Consider the following 17,490-nt stretch of genomic DNA (forward strand, 5'->3'; position numbering starts at 1 on the left):
CAAAGATATTTTCATTCTATTTCTGGAAAAATATCTATTCATATTTTGCATGACGTTTTATGTGTAGATAGAAAATCTACACAATATCTCACAGAGTCGTTATCACGGAGCTATAGATACCTATATAACGTAAAATAAATTTAATTCTAATCTATTATAGTGATACGATGACACACTTTTATCCTTATCCGGTTCTTATGAGCATTCGTGATAAAACCACATCTGTTTTATTTTATGACAAAAAAATCACTTCCTGTTCACTTGATGATGTAATTCTACAGAAATCTGGTAACGATCACGCCTTGTTGTTCACAAAATTACAATAAAATAATTATAAATTTGTATTTTATTCATTTCCTTCCAACCATATCTAGTGTGATATATGTTTGGTTGAAATAAATATTCTTTAACGTACTTTCATATTTTTGACCCAAACAAAATGTTAGCCATATATCGTCTCCCTCTCGAAATTATCTGATCTGATCTCTTCAAGTTAAGTATCTAAATAATAGAATTTAGTTATCACTTGCTCACATCGAGAAGAAACCTACACATCTGAGAATTATCCAAAACAAAATCTCAAAGGTGTAAGATCGTCAAACTCGCCAAGTGTGGTGAACTCTGGCCTTACCTGAATAATGAAACTGTATTTCTTAATCAGTGTCCTGTATTTATTTATTTATTTAATCTTTACAAAATCCACAGCTCTTAAAATCATACAAATACATTTCTTATATAGTATTTCTTGCAGCCAATTACGGATTTACAATTTTTTAAAGAACTCATAACAGCACGAATAAGTAAGTTTTATAAATAGGTATTAAAATAGTTTTTCTCATATCTCAATAAATTAACAGAATCTGTGCCGTCATTGTAATGTAATTATATTAAAGTAACTACTATACGTGCTTTATTTTCATATTGTCAATGACATTGTAGCTTACAATTTATTTTTTCGATTAAATAGATTTATAATTAAGAACTTTCAACTTTTTGATAACTTCAGCAGAATTGTCAAACTTCTTTCGATGAGACAAAGGTCTTTTCCAAAATCTCTTAGCTTGGCTCTATACGGTGTGTGGGTTTTGTAATTATAAGAAACAATTCCATCGTGGATTTTCTACTTATCATCAAAATTTTAGTGTGATACACAAACTACAAGGCACAATTTGTTTGAACGCATCTCGGCTGATTCGAACAATTTGTTTTGTTGTATTTCTGTTCATTGCGTGATCATTTTTGATTCTACGATTTTCCTTCCGGTCGCCAATTTTGTACATTATTTAACACATAAATCATCATAACAAATTGTTTTATGTCATCTAATAATTCTGATAAATAAATGTCATACAGCCAATTATTTAAATGTCAATAAGTCCATAATGCCTTATCATACTATTATTATTGTTTGTTAGTGTGTGGACACTACCTGCGTGAATCCTATGACTTCATCTCTATATAGTTAACGTTAAAGAGCGTTTGAGAAGTGTATCATTAGCCAAAATAGTAAACAAAGAATGCTAACTAAACGGCGGGTGTGACCTTCCGGGCTCTTCCGTAGAAGCTATAAACGGTTTACGGAAGAGTTCGTGATTAGGGAACGTGATGTATAGATTTGTGGTTATTTTTGTTGATAAAAAATGAATAGCGATATGATGAAAGAATGAATAAGTGCTATAATGCAAATCCAACTATCAGGTTCAGTTTTGTTTGTTTGTTTGTTGATACCGTAGGAACTTTTCCGATATTGATCGGATTGACCGATAATCGCTTCAATAATAATAACACAACTATTATTATTTTAATTATTTTCTCGCTTTATCAAAGTAAAATTTACTATTATTATTCAAATCCAATTTAATACGGAGGCGGATCCGTTAACGGTAAGACTCAGAACTATAAATCAGAAAAACGATATCATTCCGTATTGTTTGATCCGCTTGCGATTTGAATCTCGATGAAGTCATATTAAAGTAATTATTTACTTAATAGCATGTTAAATCAAATCTATTTTATGACCAGCAATAATTTTTGTAATATTCGTATTAAGTAGGATACAATGTTTTTGCTGTGATACATTTTAGACATTTTATTGCTTCGTTTCGCTTGCCAAGACCATTGTTGGCACTTTTGGACATGTATACCGGAATTCCGTTATTGATTTTGAGCAATGGATATTTCACAAATGTCACATGTATCCACAGCTAATATAAACAGAAAACAGCACAAACAGAACACGTCAGCTTCCTTATCACCCGGAAGACTCCGTAAAAAGGCACCTCGGAATCATTATTTACATTTTCTATAGGCATAACAGTGGATTTAGTCGGTAGGTTCTTCTTCCGACCTGTCACGTCTGCTTCAATGTTATAAGATTGTAAGTCTATTTTGTTTGTAGCGTTCAGTAGACTTAATAATACATCAGAAAACTTTTAAATTATACAAGATGTTCGGCATGCTATTCAATGTTTATTATTATCAATTGAAATAAATTATTCTACCAGAATAATTAAGAAAAAGATGTAGAGATTTCTATGACTAATATTAAATTGCGAAATATAATCATATCAACTGGGTTTTCGATTCAGATAAGACCAGATTTTCCCGTCATCATACATATATTTTTTTCCCACGGTTTATTGTACACGTTTTATTGATACTTCACGAGAATAACGAGGAGTCATAAATGATTAGGATGACAGGATCTGATGACACGCACCTACGATGATGATTTTATCATAAGCGGATCTTTAAGATAATAACGAGTTTATGGGAGGATGGATGGTCGTCATCATAATTGTATGTCATGTGTTTGTAGTACTATAGAAATAACGGAATATTTAAAATGCGGAATTGGCTAGTGGTTGGATGTATTGCTGGCTGCGGCGATGCCAGTTGGCCGCCGACCGTCCGCCGGTGGACAGCGCGCACGGGCGCGAGTGCCGAACAGCGCCACTAAACCGCAGTCATGCCGCCGACGACCATGATCGTGCCCTGTGCGTCCATAATATTTGTAAACTTCCTTATTTTGTTTATAAAAATTGTTCCGCCATCCTCGTTCATTCGCTTGCGTAAAACTATCGAAGCTTGTTACAATACTAAATATTTCACACCCACGGTGATCTACGACATCAGAATCTATCGAGTGACGTGAAACGCAGACTACACAGTTTATACCAGGACATTTGTTAACTATGCGGTAGGATGGGAAGGATGTTCAGTGCGTTTGTTGACCACGCGTTGTGTTTACGTTTTCGTTCTGGCATTGGATGTTGATCCCGAATTGGATCGCCGTTCGCTACGTTTTGTACTTCGCAATGTCAACATTGACATCTGTTCCATACAAATGGTTTGGTATAGTTGTAAATTTAAGAATAATGTGCCTACTTAGTATGTGATGATTGTCCTCCTTGCTATTATTTTTTTGCGATCATATTTTTTGTTGTCAGCTCAATGCCATGATTAAAAGTTTTTTTTAATACAATGATCGCCTCATACGGTACATTCGAAACGATCAATCAGCAAGTAGGTGTCTTAAGTAGTTTAAGAATTCGCGAACGTACTCGCAACCCACGCACCAGATTCACATCCATCATTATCCATGGGCTGGTTTAACGTACCGTTCACCTTTTTGAAACACTTTCTAAATTAGGTAGTAACATCATATTAGTCATCACCTCTAATAGTAGTACCATTATTATGTTTTCCGGACAGAGATGAATTACCACTATTTGCATATAGATAGGTCGACCGCCCATTTTTCTGAAGTTTAATTAAGATTGTCTTGGCACACGCCTCTATTTATCCACATGAATATCAACCTACATATAGTGAGTCAATGAATGAATCTGTGCAATTTTTACTACTATCCTAAAATAGCATCTTATGATAAGTAGATTTTTTGCAGTAGATTGGCTGACCTTAGCCGGCTTGTATTAATAGTCAAAGAAGGTTTAAATGTAAATATCAACTCTCGGCGGTTAATTAACGTCCCGGGGCCCGCAGAGAATTTCTCGAGCGCCTTCGGAGAGCTGCGGTTACTGCTCACGCGCTATTGCGTGTCCGACCGCACTACAATTGTTAACAATTAACTGTACTTCTTTTGCGTGCCTCAATCCTATCTGAGAAATAGGGTCAGCTACTCATACATATTTAGCAGCTATTAGACTCATATCTGTGCGCTGATAACTGTCGCTGTATGTACCGATTCAATATCGACCCCTTCCTCATTATCTCTGCAACAGCTGTATATTGTGGCATTATTCATAGTATTGACGTAGACGGTACGTTAGACACGGTGGTTGTTGATAGAATTAAAAGCGTGGGTTTTGTTCTCGACCACGTGATAACATATATCTTGTAGGTATATAGTGTCAGATGCGAGCCGGTGTTGCTAGTTTTCACACCTACACCTAGATTGATCGTCTCTACATTTCGAAATACCTTTCGTAATTTATTACTTTCGACGCAAAAATATTTCAATCGCTGTTGTATTGGTCTACTTTTGAAAATTTAGGTAGACGGCATTCATGCTTCCAACCCCCATATGAGTAGTGTACATGTTTGTAACTATCTGATTTAGTTGTTATCGGCCTTATCATTTCGATGACAATGCTATCACACTTATTTCGATAGTGTAGTCAAGCTTTAACTTAGGTGTATAAATAAAATTCATTGATGATGTCACCGAACAATGTCGTTGACCTCGTTCACCCGCCGGACTTATCAGGGTTCTTAGGACATCACTTTTTGTTACATTTACATGATCGATTTCAAGGTTTTGATAAATAATGAATCAAGTATATTTTAAGTTATAGTAAGTTAAATATTAACTTAGCAAATGTAAACTTTTTGTGCTAAGGCCTTAAACCTCTTATAGAATATAAATGTCGAATCAATATCCAGTACATTAAAATGGTTATTTATATACATTGTTTTTGTATAAGTAAAAAGACATTCATTTAATGCAACATTAATACCGTTAGCATTAAAAGTACACTCAATAATATCGATAAAAGGAAATATGAAATTGGTTTAAACACTTTTCAATTTAAATCTTTGTTCTTCATACTCTACTATTATCGATTCCTTTGCTATACCTTGTTCTAATTAAATATATCTAAAAGATTGTATTATATTCGTAGACTTCTCGTAGGCCTCTGATGTAGCTCGTTCTGTAATACAATAGTTTATAGTTATGACTCGTCGGCATGTCGTCATGAATGACGAATGTTAATCTCGGTCATACCGATATCCATATAAGCAAGAATGATTCCGTATGTATGACTAGTTGAGTTAAAAGGGTTCTGGTTACATTATTATCTGTTTCACCTAGGGCTCGGGGGAACTAATGTATTTCTTGGTAATTACAATTCCTTGCGGAAAATGTATTTACTTCATGTTACTTGGATTTGTTACTCGTACTCCATTATTCTTTGCTATGTCCCTTTTTATTGTATATTATAATAGGTATAACCAAATAGGCGAGATGTTCAGTGAACTTAACCATTAGTCGTCAATACTAAATACAGCTAGATTTTTTGTTTGAAATCGATCACATGTCCTATTCTATTCGTAAGGACATAATTGCAAGTTCTCTATATTAAATTGAAGTTGTTAATAAGTCTGCTTTACCACACCTTTTTTCAAAGTGCAGTAGCGTTATGTTGTACTATTAGGTAGAAATGGGTATGTCGGCGGCGGAAGTTGAAAGTTGGCGAAAGATTTTCACTGGTCTTTGAGTATTGTAATTAAGAAAAATATTTAACTTAAACAAATCTAGAGTGTGGTTGAGATCGATATACCAATTTGGATTGGAGAAGATGATCTTGAAACGAATATTGTATAGATTTATGAAAATTAGTTAGAAAAACTATAATTAAAGAACGGACGAGCTTGCAGTCCGCCTCAGTCCAGTTCATATGGAACAGGGTTTCTAACTGAAGCCGATTGCAGATGCGTTGCCACTTCTGAGGAGAACACTGGCTTCATTAATGTAATGTCAGCCGGTAACCATATGCTTTAACCAAAATCTCAAACTGCTACACGCAAGAAATAAGCATATCGGTGGTAGTTCCCCGGTGACCATACTGATTCTAACACCTTTCAAAAGAAATGTATTAACATGGATGATATTATAATATGAGTCTGTCACACAGGCAGCGAGGCGTCACCACCGCCATGCGAGGTGTTCCTCGGCGGCTCCTGCAACCCCACGACCTGGAGATCGGACATCGCTATACCTATGCTGAAGAAGATGGGCATCACGTACTTTAATCCTGTAAGCTTTATTACTATTATATATTTTGACTACCAAAAACAAGCTACGAAAGTTATATTCAGTGACAAAAATAATCAATTGTTCTAACTACTGTTTAACGATAAAAAGGTTTGAAACATCCTTTTAGCGTGTTGTTTAAATGATAAATATATTTTACTTATTTTTTTGTGCGCTTAATTATTTGAAAATTTAATTTAATTGATTGTCCATGTAAAGAAAGGGCACATAAAATATTTTCTTATCGACGCGATATCAAAACATGATGTTTTATTGTTTTAAAAGTTATATTCAGAAACACATTGCTGTAGGTATATTTTATTTTCATGACTAGAGAAAGTATTGAAAAGAATCTGCTTATAATAACTTTAGTAGCTGGTGGCCAAAGTTGGGACATTTATGGGTTACAGCCAAATCCACAAATATTATAATAAAGTGTGTCGATGACCTAGAAGCGAAAGGCACCTTTTAGAGTGACTGAGATGTAAATGTAGTACACATAAAACGAGCATCCTTTTGTCATTTCTAGTGTCAATCTACTAATTTGCAAGCTTTTTATCCATTAAAATTGAAAAAACAACACTAGACTACTCTAAAAATTCTGTACATACAACACAGTCTCTACACTTGGATTGAGAGTAGAGTCTAAGCTGTTTTAGAGACTTTGTGTATAACCACTAAATTCATAGACAACATAGGTACTGACAACACTAAATGGGTTCTCAAAATAATAAAAAAACAGTGCAATCATTAATTTCGATGATTGTAGGTATTTGTTGTGTAAAAAAAAGTTCATTTTCTATATTAAGGACAGCAGTAATTTTACAGTCTGTTCTAAGATCATCATCAGCAAAATTAGACCATTGTCTTCAATAAAACGTAGCGCTGGCGGTCAGCCAAGATCTGATTTACTTGTGACTTGGTTCGATTGAACAAGATTTACTGGCGATGATTTGTATCGATGCCGACGTATTAGTATGCGATGAATTGAATCGTCCGAGTTCCCTAGCACCGCTAATTTGTCATCTTAAACGGATCCTTCATAACAAGCAAATGATAGCAATGGATCTAAATCACAGCCTCATTAAAGTAATTAGAGAACAATCGTAAGCATTTAACCCAGACGAGTGTAAGAACGGCGGCGCCCCGTGATATCATCTCACTTACGAGTTACGATCCTGTTTACTCGAATACCAATTTATGTATTTATTGAAATACGATAGGAATGTTTCATTTACCTGTTCTAGAACAAATTTGAAGAACTTTGTTACTCACGCTTTATATATTTACTCTGTAATGCTTTAAATTAGTGTTACGTTAAATTGTTGTCGAGTTAATCATAAAATATACACATTTAAGCTACTCGTACCTAGAAAAATTATTGATTTTGCTTGCTTTTATTAAAAAGTTTTCATTTTGGAGTTTACCATAAAATAATCAACATTAACAAATAAACGTTTTAAACAAATGAACGATTTCTATTGTGTAACCTTGCTTTAGGCTCATATTTGCTTACTTTTGCCTTAAATCTGATATCCTCAAATTCGTAGCTCAATTCTATGCAATTTTTAAGGCCTATCGCAAAAAGAAATCATTAAACAGTGTACGAATTGAACATGCAGGCGAATATGTAAGCAAAATCTAGTTTTTTTAACAAGTTTCTGTCGACTATCCGGTTTGGTTATTTGAATATTCATAAATAAAATAACAAAGTGTAATAATTAAATTTATTAACTAGTTTGACGGATGATAATTAACGATGAAGAATCGACAAACAATTTTATATCGCATCCTATTCATTTCGTAGCTTCAACTCACACGTACTACGTAGTATGAAAACGGAGGTTATGTCAGCTTTTGACTATTTTCTAAAGGCCTTGTAAGTCCGTTGAAGTCTTTCATTTTGTCTTTATTTACTTCTACTGCGATACAGTAAGGAAAAACTGGTAAGGTTAAGTAAGTAGTAAGGTACTTTCTAAAAGACATGCGAGTTAAGTTCAATTCTTTCCCTTTGCCATGTTCCATTACCTGAGGACCGCTTTCTTCGTTATAACGGGCTAAGCTTGGCGTTTAATCGCTGACAACTATAATTTTACAAATTGTTCATATGATTGATTTCAATGACGTATTCCCATGCTAATTTATCGTCTATTGGAGTGCTCGAGAGTCCTCCACAAATGTCGCTTACACATGTTTCAACTGTCTCTTCAACGTGGTACATGCGAGTTGTAGTATCGATTGTACGGCAGCACGAGCATTGACAAATGTGATAATGCATGTTTCGTTTTATGATATAACTTCTAAGTAGTCTGAACGTGATTGTGCCACATTTTTTTTCGAGATGAGATAAAACACGTCGTTTTTACGATGCAAATTTCATATCTATACCTAAGTAGTTATATTTTGTGTAGGCTGTTACCTAATACCTTATTAATTGCTATAATTTTATACGATAACGTTTTCTAAGATGTCATTATCAATTCACAGAAATAATGATCTTTTCTTTTGGTATTGCATTATTTAATGGAAATGTTGTCATCATTATCACTTAAGCATTGATTATGGATTATAATATAAATATTTTATTATAGTGTGCAAATTTAGGAAATTCCAAAATTTTACATTATCATCTATTTTTATCGTTAATCGGAATTTGATTTCACGTTTCAAGTACACACTTACTTACCTATTTGTTATTGGTCATATCAATGATATTATTGACGTGTGAGCGATCGTATCATTTTATAAATGAACAAGATATTCAGTTTGAAGACGGCGCTACTTTAACATGTATTTTTGCCTTAAAGCTGCTTTATTTGGGGTGCAGTGTTTTTGTTTTGAGTGGAATGGTTAGATATAAATCACAATATAGTGAAGGTAGTTTAGAGGTAACAGAGTAACTAGCAAAGCATGTATGTATGAGCTACTTATGCCAGTGTGTGGTATTGAATTCTCTTGGTTTATATTGAACATCCTAAAACATGCGTTTGTTTTTTTATTTCATATAGCATAAGTTTGATTACACGATTAGGTTGCCATTTATTTAATGATTTGCTAGATAAAAGTTAAATGAGCATGACATACTTGTGTGAAAATTTCCTTAGATTAAATTAAGTGGTAGTTATTTGATATCATTGGATTTTAGGACGAATTAAATTACATTTATTACTTTGAGACGCTATTTATTTATCAACGAAAATTTCATAAAAAGTTGAAGAAAAACCAGCGTATTATTTATAATATGTACACAAATGGTACGCAAATAAGATCACACATAGGTACTTCATACAAATTACTTTGATAAGTAAAGATACTTTTTTACGCAACTATTTCAATTCTCAAAACTGGTTACATTTTCTTGTTAGGAGTGATAATAATCATTACTAATCTATGATAAATTACAACCATTTCTATTAGATGCTGCTTGTCAGTTGTTCTGTTTATGCAACCTTTAGCTAACGTATGACATCCCGCAGCAAGTGGAAGACTGGTCGACGGAGTTGATCGAGGTGGAGCACCGCGCGAAGGCGGAGGCGCGCGCGCTGCTGTTCGTGCTCGACAGCGAGACGCGCGCGGTCGCCGCCAGCGTGGAGGCCGCGCACCTCGCCGCCGCGCCCCGCGACCTGCTGCTAGTGCTGCGGCCGTACACGAGGCATCAGAACATCGGCCGCGAGACTATCTCTGACCAGTTAGTATATTATTCTGTATTCATCCTGATTCCATAGGCTATGTGAACATCTTTGACGGGTTAGTTAGTAAGTTGAACTATTGACTTGTGAGCATTATTTATATAAATAAATGTAAATAAATTTCGACGAGACATCTCCTACGACTTAGTATATAGATTATAGAACAACTGACTGATAATGGCAATGACATCTTTGGCATAATATATTGGGTTGTCAACTAATATTGTTGACGAGCGAGATGTGCGGTCACCGCCAGCGTGGAGGCCGCGCACCGCGCCGCCGCGCCCCGCGACCTGCTGCTAGTGCTGCGACCGTACACGAGGCATCAGAACATCGACCGCGAGACTATCTCTGACCAGTTAGTATATTAACACCTTATTAATGTACTCGTGCCATGAAAATACCTTCGACCTATTACATTGAACTGCCGACTTATAAACGTTATTCACGAATACACAAATAATTTCGACGATACAACATCCTACCAGTTGCTAGATAGAACGGCCGACTAATAGGTATTAGTGACACTAAGATCTCTGGTATATTGAGCTAACGACTAATAATGTTGACGAGCGTGATGTGCGGTCGCCGCCAGGAGGCCGCATACTGCGCTGCCGCGCTTCGCGTACCTGCTGCTCGTGCTGCGACCGTATACGAGGCATCAGAACATCTGCCGCAAGATTATCTCTGACCAGTTAGTATACTCATACTATTTAGACGTACATAGGCTATGAGAATATCTTCGACAGGTTAGTAAGTTGAACAGTCGACTTGTGAACACTATTGACATAAATATAGAATATAGAAGAACCGACTAATACTGACAATGACGTCTTTGGTATATTGAGCTATCGACTAATAATGTTGACGAGCGAGACGTGCGGTCGCCGCGTCGTGCGGCCGGCTGCTCGTGTTGCGATTGTCTACGAGACAACAGAATATTTGGAGGAAACCATCTGACTCCCGTTCTCTTATTATATCGAAGTAACTAGCTAGAGAGATTATGACGTAGGGTCTACCCAAAAACGTCCGGACAAAAAGTCGTAAAAAATTATAAGTGACATCAATGCTAAAAGTGCGTATAACTGTCCGGACAAAACTTCACGACAAATGTATGCGAACATACGAATGTACGTACGAAGACATGGTGTTCATAACGACAAACGTACAAAATTAAAATACTTCTACAAGCTTTAAAACTTATTTTAATATTATGCGAAATAGATATTTATGTGCGCTAAGTCATGGGATTGGACTTTGGTTGTCTTTGTTAAACATCTGAATGTTAATAGTTGATAACTCATCTGATGACCATTGCCAGCTCATACGTTACTTTAAGCCCTCGTACAGAACTTGATTCTCATATCCGAGAAAATCTTGATCGTTTGCCACTTCATTATCTTAAAAAACAATATTACTAACATGTATTTTTTCGTTTACATTTTTTATAATATTGACCGATTGTGTGTTCGTGAATCACCATAGATCATTTATTTATTGTCTATTATTTATTTTTTGTACAAATCAAGTGTCTTGACCTAACCAGTTTAGAGCCTAGACAGTAGATTGGGTTCCTACGAGGTCAAAGGCTAGATCAATCAATGCATTTGGTTGATTATGATCAATTAATTAAAGTTACATGTCTTTTAACTTTGCCGCTAATGCACAATCGCCTTTACAAGCTTCAAATTATTTTTATATACTTAAAATAATATTAATATTTTATACAAATAAAATGTATTACTATGGTAATAAAATTTTTAACGCGCTTGAATCATAAGTCGTGCCAACTAATCAATTGTAGAGATATAATCGAATCAAATTATGGTGCAATAAATAATTCTAAACAATATTACTTTGCTTTACGTCAATCGATTTAAAGATATTAGAATACTTCAGTCGGTTAAGCCGATCTAAGGTAGGGCTCCAAGACATATTATATATTTGAGATTGATAACAGATCTATGGGTAGTATAGTCCGCGTACAAATGCTAGTCCGCTTTGAATATAGATATGAATCGCGTCGCCATAGCAAATTTTATGACTACAGCTGTTCTTAACAACTTCAGTGCGGACTCGCAGTTTGACGCGAACTATACTCACTTCCCAATTAGGTGGACTGTATGCTCGTTTACAACTGTTACATTGTAACAAAAACTGTGATAGTAAATAACGCCTATGCTTATAAATGGTAGCTTATTGAAAGTATTGCTTCCCTTCCAGTGAATACATAGAGTTGTCGCGAGCGCGCGCCACGCTGCAGGAGGCGGTGGAGCGTCGCGGGCTGCCCGCGTTCACGGACATCCCGGCGGCGCTGCGGTGCGCGCGCGCGGTGCTGCGCGGCGCTCGCACCCACCCGCGACACTCGCTCGGGCACACCATCCTCCGCCTGAAGCGCGCGTACGACGCCGCGGGAGGACGCAACGGCAAGCTGAGCCGCCCGCGCGCCATCGAAGCACTGAAGGAGGCGACCCGTGCCCCGACTAACTTGGCGGAGAGGTGCCTACCCCATGCGGAGTCAGTTGACTTTGAAACGTTCTGCGCTGCCGTCGCCGAACTAGCAGCTGATTCTGGTAAGTTTTTACTTTGTACTCATATCCTACATCTTGATTTATGATCGTTTGAATGTTGTTGTATTGGGTTGTGTGCAAGTTAGGCTGAGTTGTCTGTAGTGAAATGTTGAAGTTTAAAATATACAAACATTTAAAACATAATCATTTTTCTTCTAAAATATGGACATCAAATAACGAATTACTTAAATTAGTTTGTAACCAGATAACTTGCATGATTATGAAACTTTAAAGGAATTTAAATACTTCATTAATTTATTTAGTTACAATATTTAAAAATATTAAGTACAGATCTGTAGTAGTAGATCTAAATACTAATAATAATAGAAGTTATATTTGATTGATATCATAATAAAATTATAACATTTGAATGTATCAAAAAAGTAGCACTTCAATTAATGTAGGTACAAACATTTGCAATTCTAATTAGTCTAGCAGTTAATTAATAAAACTGAATAACTCAGTTGAATCGTAATCATATCGAATGCTGAAAGTAGTAAACCATACAAAGAAACTATGTAGGTTAATTTATGTAAAAAGAATGTGCGTTGTGTTTAATCCTATAACTGTATTATTGATTGATATATATATAACTTACAAATGAGGCGTATATGTGGTATGGTCTTTTTTTTCAGCGTAAAGTTTAAGTTTTTTTGGTAAATTTTGAAGTCCACTTGTAAATATGTGTGTACATTACACACTTATTATTATTGTTAGGCACGATTTTGAAAACAAAATATATCTGTAGACCTAAAGTACATTAGTAGACTAATGAACTTTCAAGTAGTTTGAGTAGTTGTACTATATAAAAAAGTGGCACGTTTTTATGCACAGATCTTAACGTTATTAAGCGAGTATTTGTTCACCAGAAGTTAGTAGATGAATCCGTTAGTAGACCTCAAATGTATTAGTAGACCCTAAGAAAATTCCGTTAGTAAACATGACGTAGTTTGGTACTTGGTACTGTAAGTCCGTTAGTAGATATGGAGAGTCCAAGTGAAGAATATTGGTAGTAGAAGTCAGTTAGTAGATGAGCGCTGTATACTTGAAGTATATTATATTGGTAATAAAAGTCCCTTAGTAGACGTGTGAATCTCACCTGTTGTACACATACACCAATATTCTTTATTGGTAGAGGAAGCTAGTTGTGTAACGTGCAAGTGTTGGTCAGAGCGGTGGTGCGCGGCGGGCGCGCGCGCGGCGGGGCGCGGCGTGGCGGCGCGGCTGCGGCGCGCCTTCCGCACGCTCAAGCACTTGCTCTCGCCCTCGCCCGGTGCGTGCGCGCACGATACGTCACGTACATAGCCAACGTACTCATACGTGGACATCGACGGCTTTGAGAGTAATTGTGCTGAGATGTAAATGTCTGAATTATAGAAGAGCAGAAAAAGAAACTGCTTACTTATCTATTTGTTCGTAATACATAAAATTATAGCAATTATTCGTGATATTAAATTATTAAACGAGACAGCAAAAAAACACTGTCTTATTTATTTTGTAATTAATTTTTCAAAATTTGTAGTAATTACTCTTGTTATGTTTTTATCATAATGTATTGTCATTAAAATGATATTTAAATCTATTGAATTCAAGAAATGAACATATTACACTTTAAGCCGACGAGCCATCATCAATATCGCCTGTAAATTCCGTAGATGGTTCCTATATTTATTGTGCCAAACAATGCCAATATCTGTCATAATGACTTACTGTAATACAATATTACATGACTTCAAATTTATGTTGCCGGCACATGCGATGGTGGTACCAGCAACGGATTAAATTATCAGTTTCAAAGCCTATTTTCACATTTTTCGTTTTATCAATCATTTTTTCGTTTTTGTTTTGTTAGAAAAGTAATATCATTTCACTTAAGCGTCATTTTCATTTTAAACATACATATAAAAAATGTTCTTTAGTAAACAGATAAAGCGATTGCATATATTATTATTATGCAACTTCAATAAATTCAACTACGTAAATAAGATTAAAGTGATAACATTTTTTTTGTAGTAGGGTGATATAATTATATAGGTAACATTTATGTAACACAAACATGTTTCTTTCAAGAGGTTTCCATTAATACAATAATATGTGTTACATTCAATTAGGTACTTATTAAAAATACATTCTCTCCGTTGATTGTAATGGCGGCGTAAATACGCGTGCGATAGTAATTATACCTTATTTAAAATTTAATAATAACTGATAATCTTACGTCTTTTAATAACATACGTATGTGAAATATTTCACATCAAATCAAAGATGTGATTAAAAGTATGACTAAGTGCTATTTATCAAAATTAATCTTATTTGAAACGATGTGATTTGATAAAATCTTTATTACTTTTGTTTATTTGTTGATACCCATAAATTGAATTAGCGAAAACAGAAATCTGTGTATCTTAAATTTGACGTTAACAATTATTTTAATAGGTAATTATATAATTCTTTATTCCGTGGTATACATACGTACCAGTTGGTACGTACCAAATTGGACGTTATATGAATACTAATAAATGCAAGCAAAAATATAATATACCAAATGTTACTTATATACTTTAAGTCTGTACTTTAAAATTTGAAAATTTTAATCGAGACTTTATGATATACCTGTGTAATAGGAGAATTTTCTAATTCTATGGCGTTTAAGATTACAGAATAATACATGCTAATTAAAAACTATAATAATATAAAATATAATAATATATGCGTAAATTTCAATATTACAAGTTCAGTATTAATTTTCAGCTGGAAGCAAGTGATAAAATATACATAATTATACTTCCATCATCCATCACTGATTCTGTTATATTCGTTTTCAGTTTTATCTGGCTTATCTTTAAGATAATACAGCTTAAATAATTTGACGTAATACCTGTATGTACTTAGTGTATCTATCATATCAACACCATTCCGTTTCATGTTCCATGAAGTTTCATTCAGAAGTCATTCTTAGAATGGAGTGGATTTAGTGTTTTCTATTTAATCGGTTTTATTGTTTTTTTTTTTAGAATTGCGTTGCGTTCTACTAATTTTGTCAATATTATTGTTCCGTGCATGCGTGTATAGTTTGAACTGTGTCTTTACTCATAAGATGTTGGAACTGGAGTTTATTTATGTAAATATATAGGGTTCTTATTTCTGAACACTTTAGAGTTTATTTTTCGACACTAGATATCTTTTTTGGGTTTGAGATAATCTGAGATTACAATGATTACAAACAGTACTCGAATAGCAAATATATTTAATATGTTGTGTACTTTATTGCGTTATGATACCTGTTTCTATATTCCTTACTTTGTTTGGATAATGTAAAATAAAATCTCATTATAATCTAACTAAGAACCTGTACAAATAATAACACATGTTCGAGCACATGTATAGGGTAATTTGCATCTTTCTGTTAAATCCTGTAAAGAATTATGATGCAACTAGCAACGCTTCACCAAAATTGTATTCGGTATTACTTACATTATTTATTATTTTGATCGCTACGAGGAACTTGAAAAGTTTCTCATCCTTTGAATAACTTTTAAATAAAGTTATTTACCCTTTACAAGGTTTTTTAGGAAGTCAATATCAAAAGTACAAAGTGAGGTAGTTCTTTACGGCGTTTTGGTATAAGGAATATGTTCAGAGGTTTTCTATTAGATGTTTTTGTATCTTATTTATTTCTTGTACATATTTTTATTTTTATCTAGCTTGTTATATGTAAGAGCTAAAAAAAATAAAGACAGAAATATTTTGAATAATCGGTTTGCAATATGATGTAAAAATAGATATTCATAAAATCATGATTATAGTGCATAGGAATTATTTACATAGAAGCTTAAATCTCTAACATTGTTACTTATCTAAATTGATCTAAAAATCACAAATTAATTGAGGAGTAAATAGTACTCGGTTAGTTACTCACATTAGATCTTTTATGGTATATTTTTATAGTCAATATGAATTTGAATCTCTAATTCTGTCTCTATTTTTGAGTAACATATAGTATTTTATAACTAGTTATTAAATATACACATTATTTCTTTAGAATACCAAGGGCGTAACGGCCAAGACTGCAGCCTAGCGTCGGAGAAGCCGCGGGCGCCGGCCGCGGCGGCAGAGCGCGCGGCGGGCGCGGCGCCGCGGGAGCACGGCACCAACGGCCTGCACGTGCACAACGAGCGGCTGCGTGCTTGCGGGAGGAAGCTCGGCTTGTTTATACCTAAGGTAAGCTCGTTGATAGTGTTGTTGCACGCCCCAAAGGCAAAATAAGAGGATATTATACTTTATTAACACCCATTGTACCTTATTTAGCAAATAAAGATTATGATTATTATTATGATAATTGAAGTGTTACTTAGTGTGTAGGGCATAAGATGAAAAACATTGGTTGTAATTCTCGTTTACTTTGTCACATGAGAGCGACAAAATGAAGTTTTTAATAATAATTTATTTGTATAAATTATTAATCTAAAATGTAATAATGGTGATTGTTAATCTTCTTTGTAGTATTACTTCAGTCCATATGTAATACGAGTAGATATTTTTCGGTTTAATTTGTTACAGAAAGTGAACAAGTAACCCATCTATGGATACATCCGAAAAAACTATTATTATTATTATTATTACATAAGTATTTGTTAATGGCAGCGTGCGACGGAGGAGTCGGCGACGCCCGCGTCGGCGGCGTCGGGCGGCAGCAGCGGCGACGTGTTCACGCCGGGCACGGAGCGCCGGCTGGAGCGCCTGCCCGCCATGCTCGGCGCGCCCACGCACGACGTATACCTCGGCGGCGCCTTCCCGGTAAACACCGCGCACATACACATCTATCTTAGGTTTATGGATATCATAGATCTGCAAGAGACTTATACAGGGTGAATATTTCAAATCAGCCTTCAGAGTCAAATCCAAAAATATAAGAAATAGCGAAAGATTCTGAAAGGAGTTACGAGGCCAATTT

General features: G+C 35.0%; 1 protein-coding gene across 4 annotated transcripts in view; it reads left to right on the forward strand.

Annotated features, from left to right (window-relative positions):
• raw (NDT-like domain-containing protein raw) overlaps positions 1-17,490 on the forward strand; it is a 61,421-nt gene that overhangs the window by 40,347 nt on the left and 3,584 nt on the right. For 2 of the 4 annotated variants that reach the window (XM_073080019.1, XM_073080015.1), the window contains exons 6-12: positions 6,159-6,280; positions 9,754-9,965; positions 10,562-10,660; positions 12,190-12,539; positions 13,708-13,809; positions 16,579-16,757; positions 17,181-17,333. In XM_073080019.1, coding sequence (XP_072936120.1) covers positions 6,159-6,280; positions 9,754-9,965; positions 10,562-10,660; positions 12,190-12,539; positions 13,708-13,809; positions 16,579-16,757; positions 17,181-17,333 — 1,217 coding nt within the window. The remainder of the gene's footprint in view (positions 1-6,158; positions 6,281-9,753; positions 9,966-10,561; positions 10,661-12,189; positions 12,540-13,707; positions 13,810-16,578; positions 16,758-17,180; positions 17,334-17,490) is intronic. The other 2 variants (XM_073080017.1, XM_073080018.1) reach the window with 2 other exon arrangements.

The sequence above is a fragment of the Epargyreus clarus genome, unplaced genomic scaffold (assembly GCF_041222505.1).
Source record: "Epargyreus clarus isolate Ecla_fem2 unplaced genomic scaffold, WU_Ecla_fem_2.2 ptg000014l, whole genome shotgun sequence".
In the NCBI taxonomy this organism is placed as follows: domain Eukaryota; kingdom Metazoa; phylum Arthropoda; class Insecta; order Lepidoptera; family Hesperiidae; genus Epargyreus; species Epargyreus clarus.